General features: G+C 58.7%; 1 protein-coding gene across 1 annotated transcript in view; it reads left to right on the forward strand.

Moving 5' to 3' along the window:
- The window catches only part of UNC5A (unc-5 netrin receptor A), a 63206-nt gene that overhangs the window by 37289 nt on the left and 8960 nt on the right, over nucleotides 1-16957 (forward strand). Inside the window, exons 2-5 of the mRNA XM_057540810.1 lie at nucleotides 9769-9990; nucleotides 15598-15741; nucleotides 15990-16093; nucleotides 16255-16435. Of these exons, the coding sequence (XP_057396793.1) occupies nucleotides 9769-9990; nucleotides 15598-15741; nucleotides 15990-16093; nucleotides 16255-16435 (651 nt within the window). The remainder of the gene's footprint in view (nucleotides 1-9768; nucleotides 9991-15597; nucleotides 15742-15989; nucleotides 16094-16254; nucleotides 16436-16957) is intronic.

Here is a 16957-nt window from a genome sequence, read left to right on the forward strand (position 1 = left end):
CAGGGAGCTCTGCAGCCACCAGGGCCTCCGGCGGGCAGGCCGGCCACGGGAGAGGGAAATGGGAGCATGGGGGGCAGCTTGTCTTAAGGGTGCATGTGTGGAACAGTTGCACCATCCTTACTTAGCCTGTGTGTTTACCTGGTGAAGGACACGGATGGAAATGGGGAGGGGTGCCTCGGGAGCTGGCAAGGGGCGGTGGGGAGAGGGGAGTGTCCTCCAGCCTCCTGGCCACTCGGAATTACCCTCGATACAAGGCAACCTGAAAATCTGGCCCAGCCCGGCCGCTGATCGCTGTGTGACCTTGAGCAAGTTCTTTCCCTCTCTGAGCCCCAGTTTTCTCATTAGGAAGAAAGGCAGACCCTCTACCCCCCTGCCTGCCTCCCCCATGTTCCCAGTGCCCTTCTGGCCACCCTCCCACGGCCTCCCACCCTGCAGGGAACTGTGCCAGGGATCCTTTTATGTCTCTTTCAGCTGGAGCTGCCACAGGCCCTGGCAGGGCTCAGAGCCTGCGTGACGATCTCCTGCCGAGCAGTGGTGAGGGGGCTGGGCCAGCACCAACCTGCCCGCCTCTTCCAGGTGAAAAGTGGAGGAGGCCTGCCGTGCACACACACCACCACCAGAAACACCCACAGCACACACACTGCACCAGCAGAAGATTCCAAAGCAGGAGAAAGCTTTCCTTCCCCGGTTCTCTCTGGGCTGTGCGACCACATAATTACCCTGGATTCCATTCTATTTAATTGCAGCTTATTAAATTCTAACCAGCCAATTATCAGCCACAATTACAGCTTAATTTGGGGACACAATAGCTATTTTATCATTTGTTAATCAAATGCTTATTTAAGCCTCAGCTTTATTAACTATTTCTCTGGTCCAAAGCAAGGCCCTGCGGCCAGAAGGGGCCCTGGGAGGGGTTCCCTGGAGGCCTGTCCCCCCCATCAAGCACTCTCTCCCTGGGCATCCTGATAGTTTCTAAGTCCCCTTCACTGGTGGGTTTAGGGACTCTTAGCAGTGGCAGGAGTGTGGCGCCCAATGTGGGTTCTGGGCGTAGAGTTGGAAGACCGAGTTTGTTCATTCATGAATTCAGCACATGTTTATCAAACACCTACTATGCGCCAGGCCTGGGATTATAGCTGTGAACAAGACAAGCGCGGTCCCTGCTGTCATGACACGTTTCAGGGGAAGGGGACCTAGACAATAACCAGCAAACAAGTACACAAACAAGATGACTTCAGATAGCAGTGAGTGCTATGAGGAAAATAGACTGGGAAAGGGGGGCGTTGCTGGGTTAGAAGGGCCTACTTCAGGGACTTCCCTGGCGGTCCAGTGGTTAAGACTCCACACTTCCACTGCAGGGGGCGTGGGTTTGATCCTTGGTCGGGGAAATAAGATCCCGCAAGCCGCTTGGCATGGTCAGAAAAAAAACAACAACAACACAAAAGAAGGGCCTACTTCAGACACGGCAGTCAAGGAGGGCCTGTTGGAGGAAATAACGTTGAAGCTGAGACCTGAGGGTTTAGAGGGGGCCAGCTGTGGAAGAGCAGGGGGCAGCGTGTTGCAGGCAGAGGAAAGAGCAAGTGCAAAGGCCCTGGGGTGGGATGAGCTCGGAGGGTTTAAGAAGCAGAGAAGGGTCAGCAGGTAAGCCAAGTGAGCAAGGGGTGGTGTGGTGGGTGGGGCCAGACCTTGGTCCAGGAAAGGCCCATAACTCCTGCCCTAGGCTGGCCTGGGCCAGGAGGCATGGAGAGCGCACCTGCCCTCTGTGTCTGTGTGACCTTAGGCAAGTCGTGAGCTTCATGTTCCTTGTCTGTGAAATGAGGGGCGGGTAGAAGTCACCTGAGTGCAGATGCCAGAGGACAAGCCACACGGGTAAGGTGGCAGCGTGCCCAGCCCCAGCCACCTTGTTCTTTGCAGTTCAGCCTGTCTGCATGTCCTCCTCGTGACGCCTGTGTCTGTCCTTGTGACCAGGCCCCTGGAGCCCACTGGGGAAGAGGGTGACTTTCCTCCGATCTTGGGGAAGGTGGCTGCCGCTTCTGTGACACTTTCGTGCACACGTTACCATAGAAACCGGAGTGCCGCTCACGCCTGTGTGTGAGCACGGGTCAGGGGAGCAGCCCTCCCTTCCAAGGGACACCGTGAGGGGCTGTCACCCCACCTTGCCACCTCCACCTCCTGCGTGCTCCCCGACAGGAGGTCCTGCAGTCGTCCTTTCCCGTGTTCACTGACTGTGCGCTGGGGCGGAAGAGCCTGCACTCAGACCCGCCCCTTCCCTCCCGGAAGTGCTGAGACGCTTGGAGCCACAGCCAGGGAGACAGGTGACTGAGGGATGGACCATGGGGCCGGGCAGCGAAAGAAGAGAAGCACTGGTGGACGCCTGGAGGCCCTGGGCAGGATGTCGTTCCTGACCCACCTCGTCCTGGGGCTGGGTCAGTGCTATTTGCCCCAAATGAGGAAACTGAGGCTCAAGAAACAGGGGGCGGCACAGGGGTCTGCAGCAGTCGGTGAGCCTCGGAAGCAGCTGGTGGGCAGAGCAGAGTTTTTTACATGACGGATTTGGAAGAATTCTGGGCCGCACCCCCCAGCTTGCTCTGGCCTCATGGCACCCTGTCGTCACCTGCAGGCAGGTCCACGCCTCTGAGTTGCCACCTGGAACCTCAGGGTTCTTCGTGTGCCCCCCAGATCTGTCGTCTTGGGGCCTCCTGCCCACCATTCCTCCACCCCGCCGCTGTCTGTGTGTCTCCAACAGCAAATGCAGATTTCAACCCTGCTTATCAGAGCCTCCTAGTGAAGCTCCCTCATCATTTTTTTTTTTGGCTGCACTGGGTCTTCGTTGCTGCGCACGGGCTTTCTCTAGTTGTGGTGAGCGGGTGCTACTCTTTGTTGCGGTGCGCGGGCTTCTCATTGCAGTGGCTTCTCTTGCTGCGGAGCACGGGCTCTAGGTGCACAGGCTTCAGGAGTTGTGGCTTGCAGGCTCTAGAGCGCAGGCCCAGTAGTTGTGGCGCAAGGGCTTAGTTGCTACGCGGCATGTGGGATCTTCCCAGACCAGGGCTCGAACCCGTGTCCCCTGCATTGGCAGGCGGATTCTTAACCACTGCGCCACCAGGGAAGGCCCACATTTAAAAAATAATAACGAAGCCGTCTCAGGCCACAGGGCTGTAGATGGGCAGGAGGGCACAAATCCCCATTCCTCTGTGTGTCTGCACCCCCTCTGTCCCCCACCACTGTGGCCATGGCTCCCAGCCCCCTCTGTCTCCCCTGGACCCTGCACATGAGCCTCTCCACAGTCCCCTTGGTCCACCTCCCCACAGTCCAGCACGGGTGTTTCTAGAATTGATTGATTGATTGATTGGAAGGTAAACAGAGCTGGCTCCCAGCCAAATTTGAGTGTGTGTCCCCCTCTTTCAGCCCTCCTTTCTGGGCTCTGGTCCCAGTCAAGGTAATGATATTCAACATTCATTCAACAAACACTCGCTGGGCACTCACTATGTGTCAGTCCCTGGCTAGGCTCTGGGGATGCTCAAGGGTTGGGAGAGACGTCACCATTCAATCCCTGCCCTCAAGGCACTGACAGTGTGCATGGGGAGACAGATTCGTAAGTGGTGGCCATATGATGTGGGAGGTACTGAGGCGAGTTCGGCCAGGGGCTGTGGGAGCCCAGGGGAGGTGTAGCCAGCTCTGTCTGGGGGTCAGGGAAGGCTTCCTGGGGGAGGGGATGTTTGAGCAGGCCTTGAAGGACGAGTAGAAGTCACCCAGGCAGAGAGCAGAAGGGGGGTAGATCAACGCAATGAAAGGATCCTCATTCCAGCTAGCTTTAGGCAAAGAAAGGAATCCAGGGGTAGCTCTGCCTTCTGGCTTCTTGGGATCCCAGGCTTTCAACACAGCGAGGAGTCAAGCTCTTTCTTCCCTGGTTGTCTCCATTCTCCAAGCTCCTGCTTCAGACCCGTGGATGGCCTCCCCTTTCACTTGGCCTCCTATGGCCTGCAAAGCCTGCGGGACTGGCCCAGCAGAAAGAGAGGTTCTCTCTTCCCAGCAGCCCAACCCAAATCCTGAAGGCCCATCTATGGGGATGGGGTGACCTTTCTGTCTGGGAACTAGTCAGTGTAGTATACCCACCTCTGGGGCCAGAGATGGGGTCAGCCCACCGGGACCGAATGACTGTATGGACTGAGTAGGGTGAGGGCCAGGCATTCCCTGCAGAAAAGCGGGTACTGTTAGGCAGACAGGGGAGGGAGGCAGGGTCCCAAACAGAGTATGCACAAGCCTTTGCAGAATTGAAAGTAGTCTAGATGCCATCCTGCATACTTGAAGGGAGGCCCTAAAGTCAAGGCCAGGTGACAGCTCAGGCCCTGGGCCAGTAGAGCCTCGAATGCCAGGTGAAGGGCGTGGTGCACCATCCTGTGGACTCTCCTTTCCCCGCCTGGGCCTGTGGAGCAGGACACCCAGGCCCCAAGCGGACGGACCAAATGCATATCTCCAGGCCAGGGAGCCAGGGAGACTGGGAGCATAGGTGCCCAGGGGTGAGGGGGTGCAATGCTGGGTGGACAGCCAGGAAGAGAAAGACAGAGGCTGCCAGGCCCCCAGCCCCCTCTCCCTCCTCCACCCCACTTCAAATCCAGAACATTTCTCAGGGAAGTAGCGAAAGCAGGGGCTTGCCGCCCCTCCCCTTTGCCATTGACACAGACCGGGGCTGTTGGAGGGATAAAAAGGAGCCCCTGTCAAGTTATGGACAGGGGCTCAGCAGGGCTGTTCTTGAGAAGCAGTGCTCTCTACTCCCAGCTGAGCGAGGCCAGATGACACCCTGCCCCCAGCCCTCCTACCCTGCTCCGTGAGACTGAGTCCTCACTCAGAAAACACGAGTTCATTAATAGCTTGATTGATCACACCTCATATCTTCATGGTGCTTTGAAAAATAAAACATTTGAAAGCACTTTCATACCCACCCTGGGCCTCAGAGTTACACGAGTAGGCCTTATCATCCCCGGCTGCTGGTGAGAAAAGGGGGGCTCAACCTCAGCGCAGCAGCATGTTGGGGGATGGCGGAGGGCAGGCTGGAGCACAGAGCCTCTCCCTGCCCACAACTCTGCCTGGGGGCCACTCTGAGCTCTCTCTGGGTCTCCCTGCAGGACAAGAGTGAAGGGGGCCACCCTTAGGCAAACCTTCTGAAGTTCAAGGGAAAAAAGGGGGCGGTCATTCAGTCACTCAACAAACACTCCATCAGTATCCAGGTCAGACCTGGGCTCCTGCTCCGAGCGAGTTCACGGTCTAGTGGAGGAGGCAGCGTGCCCAGTCCTGAATATGGCATGTACCCTGGAGGGAGGCTTAGGGGACAGTGTGGGCACAGGGGCAAAGTGACAAAGAGTATGGGTCCAAGAAGGCCTCCTGGAGGAGGTGGCTTGTTGGCTGAGACTGGACGTCTGGGTGGGACTTCCCAGATAGACCTCATGGGACGGGCCTACCATGGTCCACTCCACAGAATGCCTCCCCATCCAATTCTCCACTGCCACGCCTGCCTCCCTCCACCCATTCCTCATGCAGGGAGATCTCAGCATTCCCCTGCACACAGCCTCCCAGAGGCTCCTCACCCCTTCCCAATACAACTCCAAATCAGGCCGCTGCTCCCTCTCTGATTCACCCCCTACTTGTCTCCCCTGCACTCCCTCTGCCCTGGCCACCCTCCTCACTGTCCTCACAACAAACCCAGCTCCTTCCTGTCGGACAGCCTCTGCTGTTCCCTTCTCCTAAAGCACTTTTCTCCAGGCCAGGGAGGGCCTTGGCCCTCAGGGGTCCACTTAGACATCACCTCCACAGAGGAACCTACCCCAAACCCTCTTCCCCTCTAGAGCCCTTGCACCCACACCCTTTACGAAATAGTACCCCTTTTTACCTGCTTCAGATCCCTAGGCAACTTCTGAATCCTCTATTTTCTTTTGCTTCTCCATTTTGAATGAAAGTGTCTGAGAGCAGAGGATGTGTCTGTCTTGCTCACTGCAAAATCCCAGAACAGTTCCTGGCACTCAATAAGTATTCACTGAATGAATGCAAGAATGAATGAATGAATACATTTCAGGTCATAAGAGCACCATGGGAGGGGAGGGAGAAGGTAGCATTTGTCCCAGGCTCAGCTCTGGCCAAGACCCATTACCCAGGGGTCTCTTATCCCCCCTTTGGCCCCCAGCCTCCCTACACACACACACACACACACACACACACACACACACACACCCCCCTCTCACACACGACGTGGTCTCCCTTGCTATCCCTAAGAAGACACTGTAGGTGGGGACTGCTAGGATTGGGGCTCCCACCCTTCATGGGCAGCCAGAGCAGGGTTGCTGGCTGGGGCTGATCGGGCAGCCAGTGCCCTCCTGAGACAGGTGGGAGCCAGCTGGCCAGCCCCAAGGCTCACTGGTAATGGGGTTCCCACTTCAAGCCCTGAGCGTCCATACAGCCTCATCGGCAGTTTTCAGTGACCAAGTTCTCAGGGATCTGCTAGTAAATGAAAGAAGTCTTCTAACTGAATTCCAAAGGGGCGGCTGGGCAAGTAAGAGAGACTTGGCGAGGGTGTGGCGGATGGAGCTTCTGGCGAGCTGGGGGGTGGAGTTCGGGATACAGCAGGGCCTGTGTGACCAGCGGGCCCTGCCCCTGCCTGATCTCCTGCAGCCCCAGTGCATCTGCTTTGCAAAGCCTTCCTCCCATGCTCATCACCTCACAGCCAGAAGGGAGCAGAAGTAGGCACCCAAATCCAAGTCCCCATTCACCAACACCAACGCTAGGCAGCCTTGAGCTGGGCAGGCCTCAGCCACACGCTTGCTTCACCTGTGATAAGAGCTACAGAACCAGTGAGGACAGGTCCTAGATGCAGAGGGGGCAAAATGGCATGTGTGGTTTCCTGAGAGAGTGAGGTGGGGGAGTCCTCTTTCAGAAGAAGTGACGATAGAACTGGGCCCTGAGGAGAAGGTAGGAAAGTGCCGGCAGGGAGAAAGGGGGCATTAGGGAGTGGTGGTGACTGCAGTGAACTAGAGTCCGTGCCCTTTTGAAAACATCATATACCATTTGACACTGAGCATGCACTGCTTGGTGTTATCTTTGATAGACAAGAACAGGTTTTCATGTCAAAGGGAAAGATAGCTCATGCTAGTGGCCTGCGACGTGGAGAGGGAGAGACCCAAGGCTCTCACTGTGCTTTAGTCCAAGTGAGAGACCTAACTGGGATGGTGTGGGGGGTGGGCAGATTGCAGGTGCCGACCACAAGGGTGGAGGTCACGTAGTGGGCAAAGGGTCCAGAGGGAGGGGAAGCCAGCTCTGGCCACCCAGGAAGCTTCCAGCAGCCCCAAGAGGGGCTGAATTTACCCCCACCCATGGCCTTAGAGTGTCCTTGCCAGCGGGATAACTGCAGCCTGGAGGGGGCCCCTGGGTCCACCCAATAAATGCCCCCCCAGGGGGATGGGGAGGGGAGACCATGCCAGTGTGGCGTGGCGGAGGCCCAGGAGAAGTGAGCTATGTCCCTTATTGGTCACAGTACATTTATTTTTCATTAGCAGTTAAATGCAGACATGAGGGATTGTGCTGGGTTCAGCGGGCGGCTGACACGAGCAGTGCTTGGCGCGGTGATCGATAGGGAAGTCGGGGGGGGCCATGTGCCCTCTCCCTGCCCCTACCCCCAGCTGGGACCCCTGCCTTCCCAGCTCCCAGCCAGTAGGCAGACACAGGCCATCAAACTGAGCCTCTGCGAGGCGAGGCGTGGGCAGGCCTGGAAGCTGACACTGAGGTCTCGCGTGCCCTTCTGGAGCCTGTGATGCCTGCCCCCAACCCCCTGTGGGCCCTGCTCAGGGGTCAAGCTTAGCCCTCCTCTGTGCAGCCCTGGGGTCTGCAAAGATGCCGTGGCCTAAAACACGAGACCTAAAACAGAGGCCTGAGGAGTGGCAGAGCCCCATGGAGGTGGTTCAGGATGGGGCAGGGCGGGACAAGGGGAGCTTGTCTTCCCAACTGCAAGCGTGGTTCCCTGGCAGCTTAGCCTTCATTACGGAGCAGCAGAAAGTGCAGGGGGTAGGGGGGAGACAGGGTGGGGAGAGGCCAGGGCGGGAGTAGGAGGGGTGGATGTGGAGGAGGAGGGGTGGATGAGCCCACTGCTGCAGACACTGAGGGCAAGACACCTGCTGGCTCTGTGCCTCAGTTTCCTCATCAGTCCCCACCCCTGAAGAGATTGCTAGGAGAGTTACTGAAGGAGATGGAGCCCTTTGCCACTGTCAGTGCAAAAGCACTGGGTACGGATAGCAGCCAACATTTACCGAGCACCGTGCCTTTTTTCACTTCATCCTCATGATAGCCCTAAGAATTGGGTACCATCCCCCATTTTGCAGGCAAGGAAACAAGCAGGGGTTACCTGAAGTCACACCAGGTTTCTCAGCCTCTGCAGACATCCCCAGCTCACCCACCTGGCGCCTACAGGACCAGGCACAGATCCCCTCCCCAAAATCACAGTCTTGGGGTGGAGAGGGCAGACTCCCACATTGGAAAGAGAGGGTCCCTGTGCAAGCAAGAGAGAAGGGGCAGTGTGGATGCCCCCTGGGCCCGAGGAGCCAGGCCTCCCTGTTAGAAGCCCTCCCTGTTAGAAGCCCTCCATGGGTTTTGGGCTGCCTGTAAGGAGGTAGTGGAGCCAGGAGGCCGACTGCGTGAGGCACTCCAGACTCCCCCACGGGGCAGACAGGACCTCCATAGGTGTCATAGACAACAAAATGGGTAACCCGCCTAAGGTCACCACTAGCAGGGAGCAGATGGGTCTCTGAAGCCCAAGCTTTTCCCTCTTTATGCCCAGAGCCCCCTGTTGGTTGTGAGTGTGTGTTGGGGGAAATCACTGCAGCCCCGAGAGAGGCCAGGCCGTCAGGGGCCTGTTTGGTAGGTGTGGAGGCTGAGGGTGCCCCCACTCTCCATCCTCCCACTCCCCCCCCCCGCCCCTCCCCACCATCTCCAGGGTCCTGCTGGTCGAGCAGACAGTTAGACTGCTGTGGAGGGTTACCTCCACCAAAGCCTCAGAGCCAATTACCTGTGTAATTAGCAACAAATGACTTGTGGGATGGCTGTGGTTTGCAGTTAAAATTAGAAGGAAACCCATATTCTGGTCTCCTTGAAGGGTGGGACATGGCCGGGGCCCCTGAGGCTCCCAGACACACCCTCCTGGCTCCCACCCTCCCCGAGACCCACCCAGCAGCCCAGGCTCACCCCAAGTCGCCCCTCCCGGGGGCCTCTCCTGTAGCACTGCCACCAACACCCCTCACATGTGCACTCGCCAGAGCCTCTTCCCCTCCTTCATTCACTTGGTATTTTCTCAGCACCTACTACATGCAGGGGCCAGGAATGGGGAGCAACCCGGAAGTAGCCCCCGAGGCAGCCAGGGCACGAGAGGAAGGGACTCCTGCCCTCCCTAGCCCCAGGCTGCCCAGGGCCCTCTCGCTCCCTCCCTCTCTCCCCCCGGGGCCTTCCAGGGCAGTGGGCTGCCTCACCAGATACCTGAACTTCTTTCTACCAGGGTGGTAATGAGCCCTGACCGCTGCTGTGTGCTGGCACTTCCGTATTTGTCTCCACAGGGGGCTGCTGCTTCCCCTATTTTATGGAAGGGGACCCAGCCTGCTGGGCTGGAAGCGGCAGAGCCTGGCCCCACTGGCTGCCTCCTCTTGGCTCAGTCCCAGCCCCTGAACAGGCAGGTAACCCCGGGAGGACCCCACAAGTCCAGCAGAGGCCCCAGCTCACCTGCCCCCTTTGCTTCTGCTGCAGGGGCCCAGCAGAGTGCCACGGTGGCCAACCCGGTGCCCGGCTCTAACCCAGACCTGCTTCCCGACTTCCTGGTGGAGCCCGAGGACGTGTACATCGTCAAGAACAAGCCGGTGCTGCTGGTGTGCAAGGCCATGCCCGCCACGCAAATCTTCTTCAAGTGCAACGGGGAGTGGGTGCGCCAGGTGGACCACGTGATCGAGCGCAGCACGGATGGGAGCAGCGGTGAGACCAGGCGGGGGCGCCAGGCGGGGTCACTCGAAGGGGGAGCGAGTCTCAGCCTCAGAGGCAATGGAAGCCCAGAGAGGGGCCTGCCATTGCCCCTGCTGCATGCCTGTGAGCCGAGGCCAGGGTGAAACTAACCACTCTGTGTGCACCACCCCAGGTCCCCAGGAGAGGCAGGACTCCCACACCTGGGACCCACTGTGTACACACCAAGGCCTTTCCTGGGAGGCCCACCCTCACCAGACTTCATCACTTGGTGGGGGAGTGAGTAAAAGGGAAGCCGCCCCAAAATGCCCCAGGGTGCTCTGTGGGTTTGGGGGGGCAGGACCCTGCCGCTGCATCTGAGCCCAGGCAGACCCAGAGGCAGCCTGGCAAGTGGCGCCAGCAGAGAAAGGTTTGAAAAGAGTGGATCCCAGATGATGGAAGAGCTCACGGACCTCACATTCCGTGACTGTTTTCTTTGTGCATCTGTTGGTTCATTCGTTGGTCCGTTCGTTGGCACGTTCCCTGAGCACCCACCCTTGAGCTGGAGACACAGCCCCATGGAGACGGGGGCAGCACAGTGACCTCTCACTGAGTTCTGGGATCTGTGGCTGCCCAGGGAGGCTCCTCGGGGAAGGTGATATGTAAACCTGGTCAGGGAGAGAAGAGGAGAAGGGCGTCCCAGGCGCCCCCAGAAAGGGACACAGCACAAGCAAAGCCCTGGAGGCAGATGCGCCGGCGTGCGGGTCGGGGCTTAGCAGGGAGGGTGTGGAGTGTGTGCAGCGGGCAGTGGTGCATCCAGGAGCCTCACCCGTCCGGCTCTGGAGTGAGGTCACTGTCCTGTGGGATTTCAAGCTACCGAGTGACATGACCAGAGCTATGGGTGACACTCGGGGCCAGTGTGGGGGGCTGACAGGGGAGGCAGACCCAAGAAGTGCCCCTTCTGTGGGACACCTCATTCCCCACCTCCAGCCCTGGCCTTAGGCAGCAGGCAATGGGGATGGGGGCAGAGAGCCATTGTTTGGGTTCCCATGCTCCCCGAGAACAGGCCCGGCAGAGCTAACAGCCTCTCCTCCTCGCTAACTGGACCCCAGTTAAGCTCATTTTCCTACCCCTTTGCCTTGATGCTTTGTGGAGCCCACACACACGATGAGCCCTCAGGTTAAGTCCTGAGCCCCTTCCCACCGAGGCTCAGCCAGCCTGAGACACACAGCGCACAGACCCTGTGCCGGGTACAGCCACTTGAGTGAGGCCTGAGTCACAGGGGCAAGCAGGTGGCACCCAGAACAGCTCACACTAATGCCAAGGGCAGGCAGGGGACCACAGGCCCAGAGGGGTGGCCCATGCTCCTGGTGGGAGGGACTGGGCAGCCCAGGAAGAATTCCCGGAGTGGGGGTGGTGTGGGGTGGTAACATCCAACCTCAGTCTTAAAACCAGCTGGAATGGCTGTTTATCAGGCCAAAGGACAAATGCAGGGAACGGCAGGCTGGCCATAGGCCCAGGTTTGGAGTGGCAGAAGTTGGGGTCGAGGGGGTGGTCGGCGAGACGAGGAAGCTGCAGCCACACTTGCACTGTGGGAAGCTGGTGCCAGGCAGAGGGCGACTGGAGGAGGGGGCCCTGCCCTGGTGAACTCGGAAGCTCTCACAAGAACCCAGATGTGAGCAGATGAGCCCTGAGTTTCGTCAGCGTGTGATTTAGTCCTCAGAGCCAGCCTGTCCTATTACAGATGGCTCTGACTCATCCAGGGCTCCAACCAGGCGTTCTGGTCCACAGAAGTCACGCCCCATCCTCCCCTGCCAGGGTCACCAGGGGCTGGTCTTCTTCCCTCCAAGTGTCAGCCCCCTAGTGAGTGATTCCTGCCCAGGTCCTTGAGCCCTGCATTGTCCTGGCCTTACACACACCTGCTGCTGGCAGCGTCCTCCTTGCAGTCCTCAGGTCTTAACTGAGCACCTGCTCTGTGCCAGGCCTGGGTGAGGTGCTAAGAATTTAGCCCACAAGGCTCTTGTTGCAGGTGATCCAGCTCTGCCTCCCACTCTCAGGAGGGGAATGCATGGGGTTGGTGCCCCCTGCAGCAAGCCCCCCTTCCCTCCCTGGGCCTCAGTTTCCTCATCTGTAAAATGGGGATGAGGATGGCCTCCTTGCAGGTTGGTGGGGGAAGCTGTGAGATCTCTCACACCCAGGTGGAGCCCAGCCCCAGGTCTTTCCTCTCTCGCTACCCCACGCCTAGGGCCCAGCACCACTTTGCAGCATTATGAGTCCTCCTGCTGCTGAGCTAGGTCCCCCAAGGAAAGGACAGGTGAGGAAGAGCAAGCCACAGCCAGAGACCTGTCTCCCCACAGCCTTGAGAGCCTGTCCTGGAACCTCTTGGAAGGTGCCAGGCCAGCCCCAAACTGCTCACACCTCCCCTTCCTGGCTTCCCACATACACCCCTCCTTGTCTCCTCCCATCACGAGGTCTGGAATCCATGGCTTGGCTGAGACCCAGGCTCTTGCCTACATAGCAGTCACAGGCCAGGCCAGCCCTCAGCCCACATTCCCCAACAGGCTCTCCTGGCCTTGCTCCCTTCAAAGCCAGGCAGAGAGCAGAGCTCACGGGGACACGTCCTACCCATAGCCACCAGGGCCCCCTCCTGCTCTGAGCATCCAACCTCAGGCCTCCCATGGCCTGCACATCTGAATTTTCATTGATCTTATTGACTTCTCAACCCAAAGCCATTGAGTGTTTTGAGGCAAAGAGATAGGCTTCTCACTTACCCACAAACAGATGCCCAGGCCATGGGCGGCACCACCATGCTACACACAGACCCAAGACCCTGAGCCAGGAGTGCTCTGTGGTCAGGCAGGTATGGCGGGGTCAGAGGTCAGCCCAAATCTGCAGCCCCACCCATTTCTGCATGGGGGTGGGGATGGCAGGGTGGACACCCCAGGAGAGAGCACCTGATCTCCCCTTTGCTCGCCCCCATTCTCCATCCAGAAGGCCAGGGGGAGGGGACCAAAGCCTGAAATCTCTTGATCCCAAACCCACTGATAGTGTAAAAGCTGGAAATTTGCAAAACCAAGCATTGGAGTCCGGTCTGGGAGTGTGATTTATCATGAATTAAACAAACCGACTGGTTATTAGAAGCAGTTTGGTAAGAAGGTACCCTAAGCCCTCGCTTGCCCTCAGAGCCCCCTACCCCCACCCCTCCACCTCCCAGAAACCCTCAGCATGCCCACACCAGGGCCTCCCCACATGCCCACAGCACTCACACACCTGCACACACCCAACACGCTCCTGGGCCTGGGCCTGGGCCAGCAGGGACCCCTCCATCCTCCTGTCCCTCCCCAAGGCTAGCATCTGCTCACATTTACCAGGCAGGTGCGGACACAGCCGTGCCCAGAAACTGCTCCCAGGAGCCAGGCTGCTCATTGATCTGCAGCAGGGAGGGCACAGCCCCTCATTTCAAGGACCAGCAGGGCAGGCTCTGGGTCTCCCCACCTCCCAGAGCCTGTGGGGCTCCAGGGCACTGCCTGGATCTAGACCTCACGGACAAACTTGGCCCTTATTCGTGGCAGCAAGAAGGAGATGAGATGGCAGGACAGAAGTGGGGAGGAGACAGGGAAAAAGAAATAGGAGCACTTAAATTTTTTTTTTTAAGATTTTTTTCCTAATATTTATTTATTTGGCTGTTGCAGCCAAATAGTTGCAGCACGCAGGATCTTCGTAGCGGCACTCAGGATCTTTTGTTGCAGCACGCAGGCTCAGTAGTTGCGGCGCACAGGCTTAGTTGCCCCGAGACAGGTGGGATCTTTGTTCCCCAACCAGGGATGGAACCCGCGTCCCCTGCATTGGAAGGCAGAGTCTTAACCACTGGACCACCAAGGAGGTCCCAGGAGCACTTAAATTTAGTGCTGTTCTCCCTGAGCTGAGCTGCCTGGGTAGTGCGTGAGCTCCCCCCACCACCATGGGGGATGGAGCAGTCCATCCGTAGACCTGTCCACCCAAGAGAGGAAAAGTTTCCAGTTCAGAATGTTCTGGAGGTCTCCCACCACTAACCCCAAAGGCTGAGAGGGAGGACCCTGTCTCTACCCCCAAGTATGTGCACAGCTCCTTCTCAGATGCTCCAAGAATCTGTGTGCTTGACAGCTGGCTGGTGCCCAGGGCCCCTCTCCTATGCACAGACCCTGTAAGGGACCCCTTCTCGCTTCTCAGCCCTCATCCCACACCGCTAGAACGTACACATCCAGCACCTTAGAGGATGGGGTAGGCAGTGCCCAGAACGGAGGGATCTAGCCCAGTGATTGTGACCTCAGCCAGACGTGATACACACACCCCACCTCCTGTGAGAACTCACGAGGGGGCAGGGGTGAGGGATAGGAAAATCTGGGAGCCCAGTGTGGGAGCCAGAGAGACTCATGAGGAGGGGTCTGGGCAGGGGTCAGGGAAAGACACGTTAGAGAAATTAATACAGAAAACAGCCTCCTAGCTTGCCTGCTCAGCGGGGCCACGGCTCCTCCTGCAATGCAGCCCTAATTGAATTTCTCTGTTAACAATGGAAACACCAGCCTCTCTCCCTCTTTCTGATAAGCCAATGACCCAAGGGAAATTGGGGTCAGGAGGAGGAGAAATTGGAAAGTCTTTTCTTACTCCTGGGGACACTGGTTTTGTCTGAGGGCCAGGGGCCTGGAGGAGGACTGGTATCCCCCCTTCTGGGTCCTCAGAAGTCTGGACCCTCCCCAGATGCCCCACACCTGGTTCTGGGTGTGGCAGACATGTGGGGACTGTGTCCATCCTTGAAAGGTGTTTCCTCCAGCCCAGTCCATTCAGGGTAGAGAGGGTCCCGGCCACCCATCACAGGCCAGCTTCCCCTCTGTGAGCTGCCCCCTCCCCCTCGCCAACATTTCTCCCTGTGGGATGGGCACCCCCAGCACCCTCCTCCGGTGAACCCTGAGCACGCCTTGGATTCTGAGCACTCTGAACGTACTCTGGATTCAGACAGCAGACAGCCCTGGACGCCTGTGGCAAGTCACTGCCTCTCCGAGCCTCTGTTTCCTCATCCATGGAGTGGGAGCAATACCTCCAAGGGAGCAGATTGAAAAAGATAAGCCAGCACGTGGGAAACACTTGCTAAGCCCCAGGGGTCTATTATCATACAACATAATCACTGTAATTATCTTGTTAATAGCTGTTATTATATTATCACGCATCAGGATCTACCTACTAACCCCAGGAGGTGAGCCAGATCGCTCCTTACCCTTTTTTTTACCCACAAAGGTCCCAGGGCTAGCCTATCTGCCCCACCTCCTCTGCCAGCCCCTGCTGCCCAAAGCTCCTCTGTGCCCTTGTCTCTGAAACAACAGGAAGCCCCTGTAGTGATATTTTTGTAAGTACTCCAGGGAGACAGGCCTTGGGTAACAAAGTATAATGAATGGAAGCACCCACTCTTGACCTTCAGGTGATATAAAGGGACTCCCCCTGAGCCCCCCAGTGTTCCCTCCAGGCAGAGGGTTGCCCCCAGTGTCCGTCCACCCTCCTGCTGAGCAGAGGGAGGACTACGGTGGCGCAGGGGCCCGGCAGGGGACTGGACAGAGAGGCCTGGGGGCTAGGCATGGCGCCGGCCCTTGCTACCCACCCCTCCACCCTCAGGACTGCCTGCCATGGAGGTCCGCATCAATGTCTCGAGGCAGCAGGTGGAGAAGGTGTTTGGGCTGGAGGAGTACTGGTGCCAGTGCGTGGCGTGGAGCTCCTCGGGCACCACCAAGAGTCAGAAGGCCTACATCCGCATTGCCTGTGAGTCCAGGGCGGAGGTGGCCCTAGGGTGTCACTGGGGAGGAGGTCTCATCAGAAATCCTCAGATCCTGCCTTGATGGGTGGAGAGAGTGCCTATGGACGCTGCCCAGCCACCCCCATGTCCCCCTGGGCTCTTGACACTTCCTTCTGGCATGTGCCATGGCCCCTGCGGGACCAGGGGACAGGGTCAGCCAGGCTGACCTGGCGTGAGGCACTCAGCCTGGAGGACACTCTTGTTCTTCCCCCAGATTTGCGCAAGAACTTTGAGCAGGAGCCGCTGGCCAAGGAGGTGTCCCTGGAGCAGGGCATCGTTCTGCCCTGCCGCCCGCCAGAGGGCATCCCCCCAGCTGAGGTGAGCGGGGCTCCAGTGCCACTCCACAGGTGGGCAGTGCTCCCAGGTCTCGGGTCCCGCCTGCCCACCCCTCCAGGCTGATCCCCCACCCCAGGGGCCACTCTCGCTCCGGGCAGGGCCGGCATAGTCAGGTAGTGCAGCGGCATGGCTCCCTCCCCCAGGTGGAATGGCTCCGGAACGAGGACCTGGTGGACCCATCCCTGGACCCCAATGTGTACATCACGCGGGAGCATAGCCTGGTGGTGCGACAGGCCCGCCTGGCCGACACGGCCAACTACACCTGCGTGGCCAAGAACATCGTAGCTCGTCGCCGCAGCGCCTCCGCTGCTGTCATCGTCTACGGTGGGCCCCGGTGCTGGTGGGGCAGAAGGGCTCCGGGCACAGGAGAGGCACTGGGGCTGCCTTCAGGGCAACCACGTGTGGCTGGCTCCCTGCAGAGCCAGGACCAGGCAAGCCAAACCGTGGCCTGACTGGGAAGGACGGGGAGAGGGCTTACTGTGGCTGTCAGGGAGCCAAGGGGCGTATCTGGGTGGAGATGGGGGGCAGGTTGGTGGTCATCTGTGGCTGGACCATCCCTTGGCTTACTTGTGGGCAGGAGGCCATTGTGCAGAAGGAGATGAGTGGACAGGATGGGAGTCTAGGAAAGTGACAGACCACAGCCTGTGCTCCTGTGTCCCCAGGGTAGGAAGTAGAGTGACCTGGGCATCCCCAGGAGCAGACAGAGGGAGGGGTGCGGGAGTAACCCCCGTGAAAGGCTGGTGTTTGGGTTGGAGGAGCATGGGAGTTGCAGCTAGGGCTGGTGCCCACGGGGAGAAGGGGCTGTGGAGCGGGTGCTGCCAGGCCCTGGGGGCAATGGGCAGAAGC

This window comes from Balaenoptera acutorostrata, chromosome 2 (genome assembly GCF_949987535.1).
Source record: "Balaenoptera acutorostrata chromosome 2, mBalAcu1.1, whole genome shotgun sequence".
NCBI classification, from domain to species: domain Eukaryota; kingdom Metazoa; phylum Chordata; class Mammalia; order Artiodactyla; family Balaenopteridae; genus Balaenoptera; species Balaenoptera acutorostrata.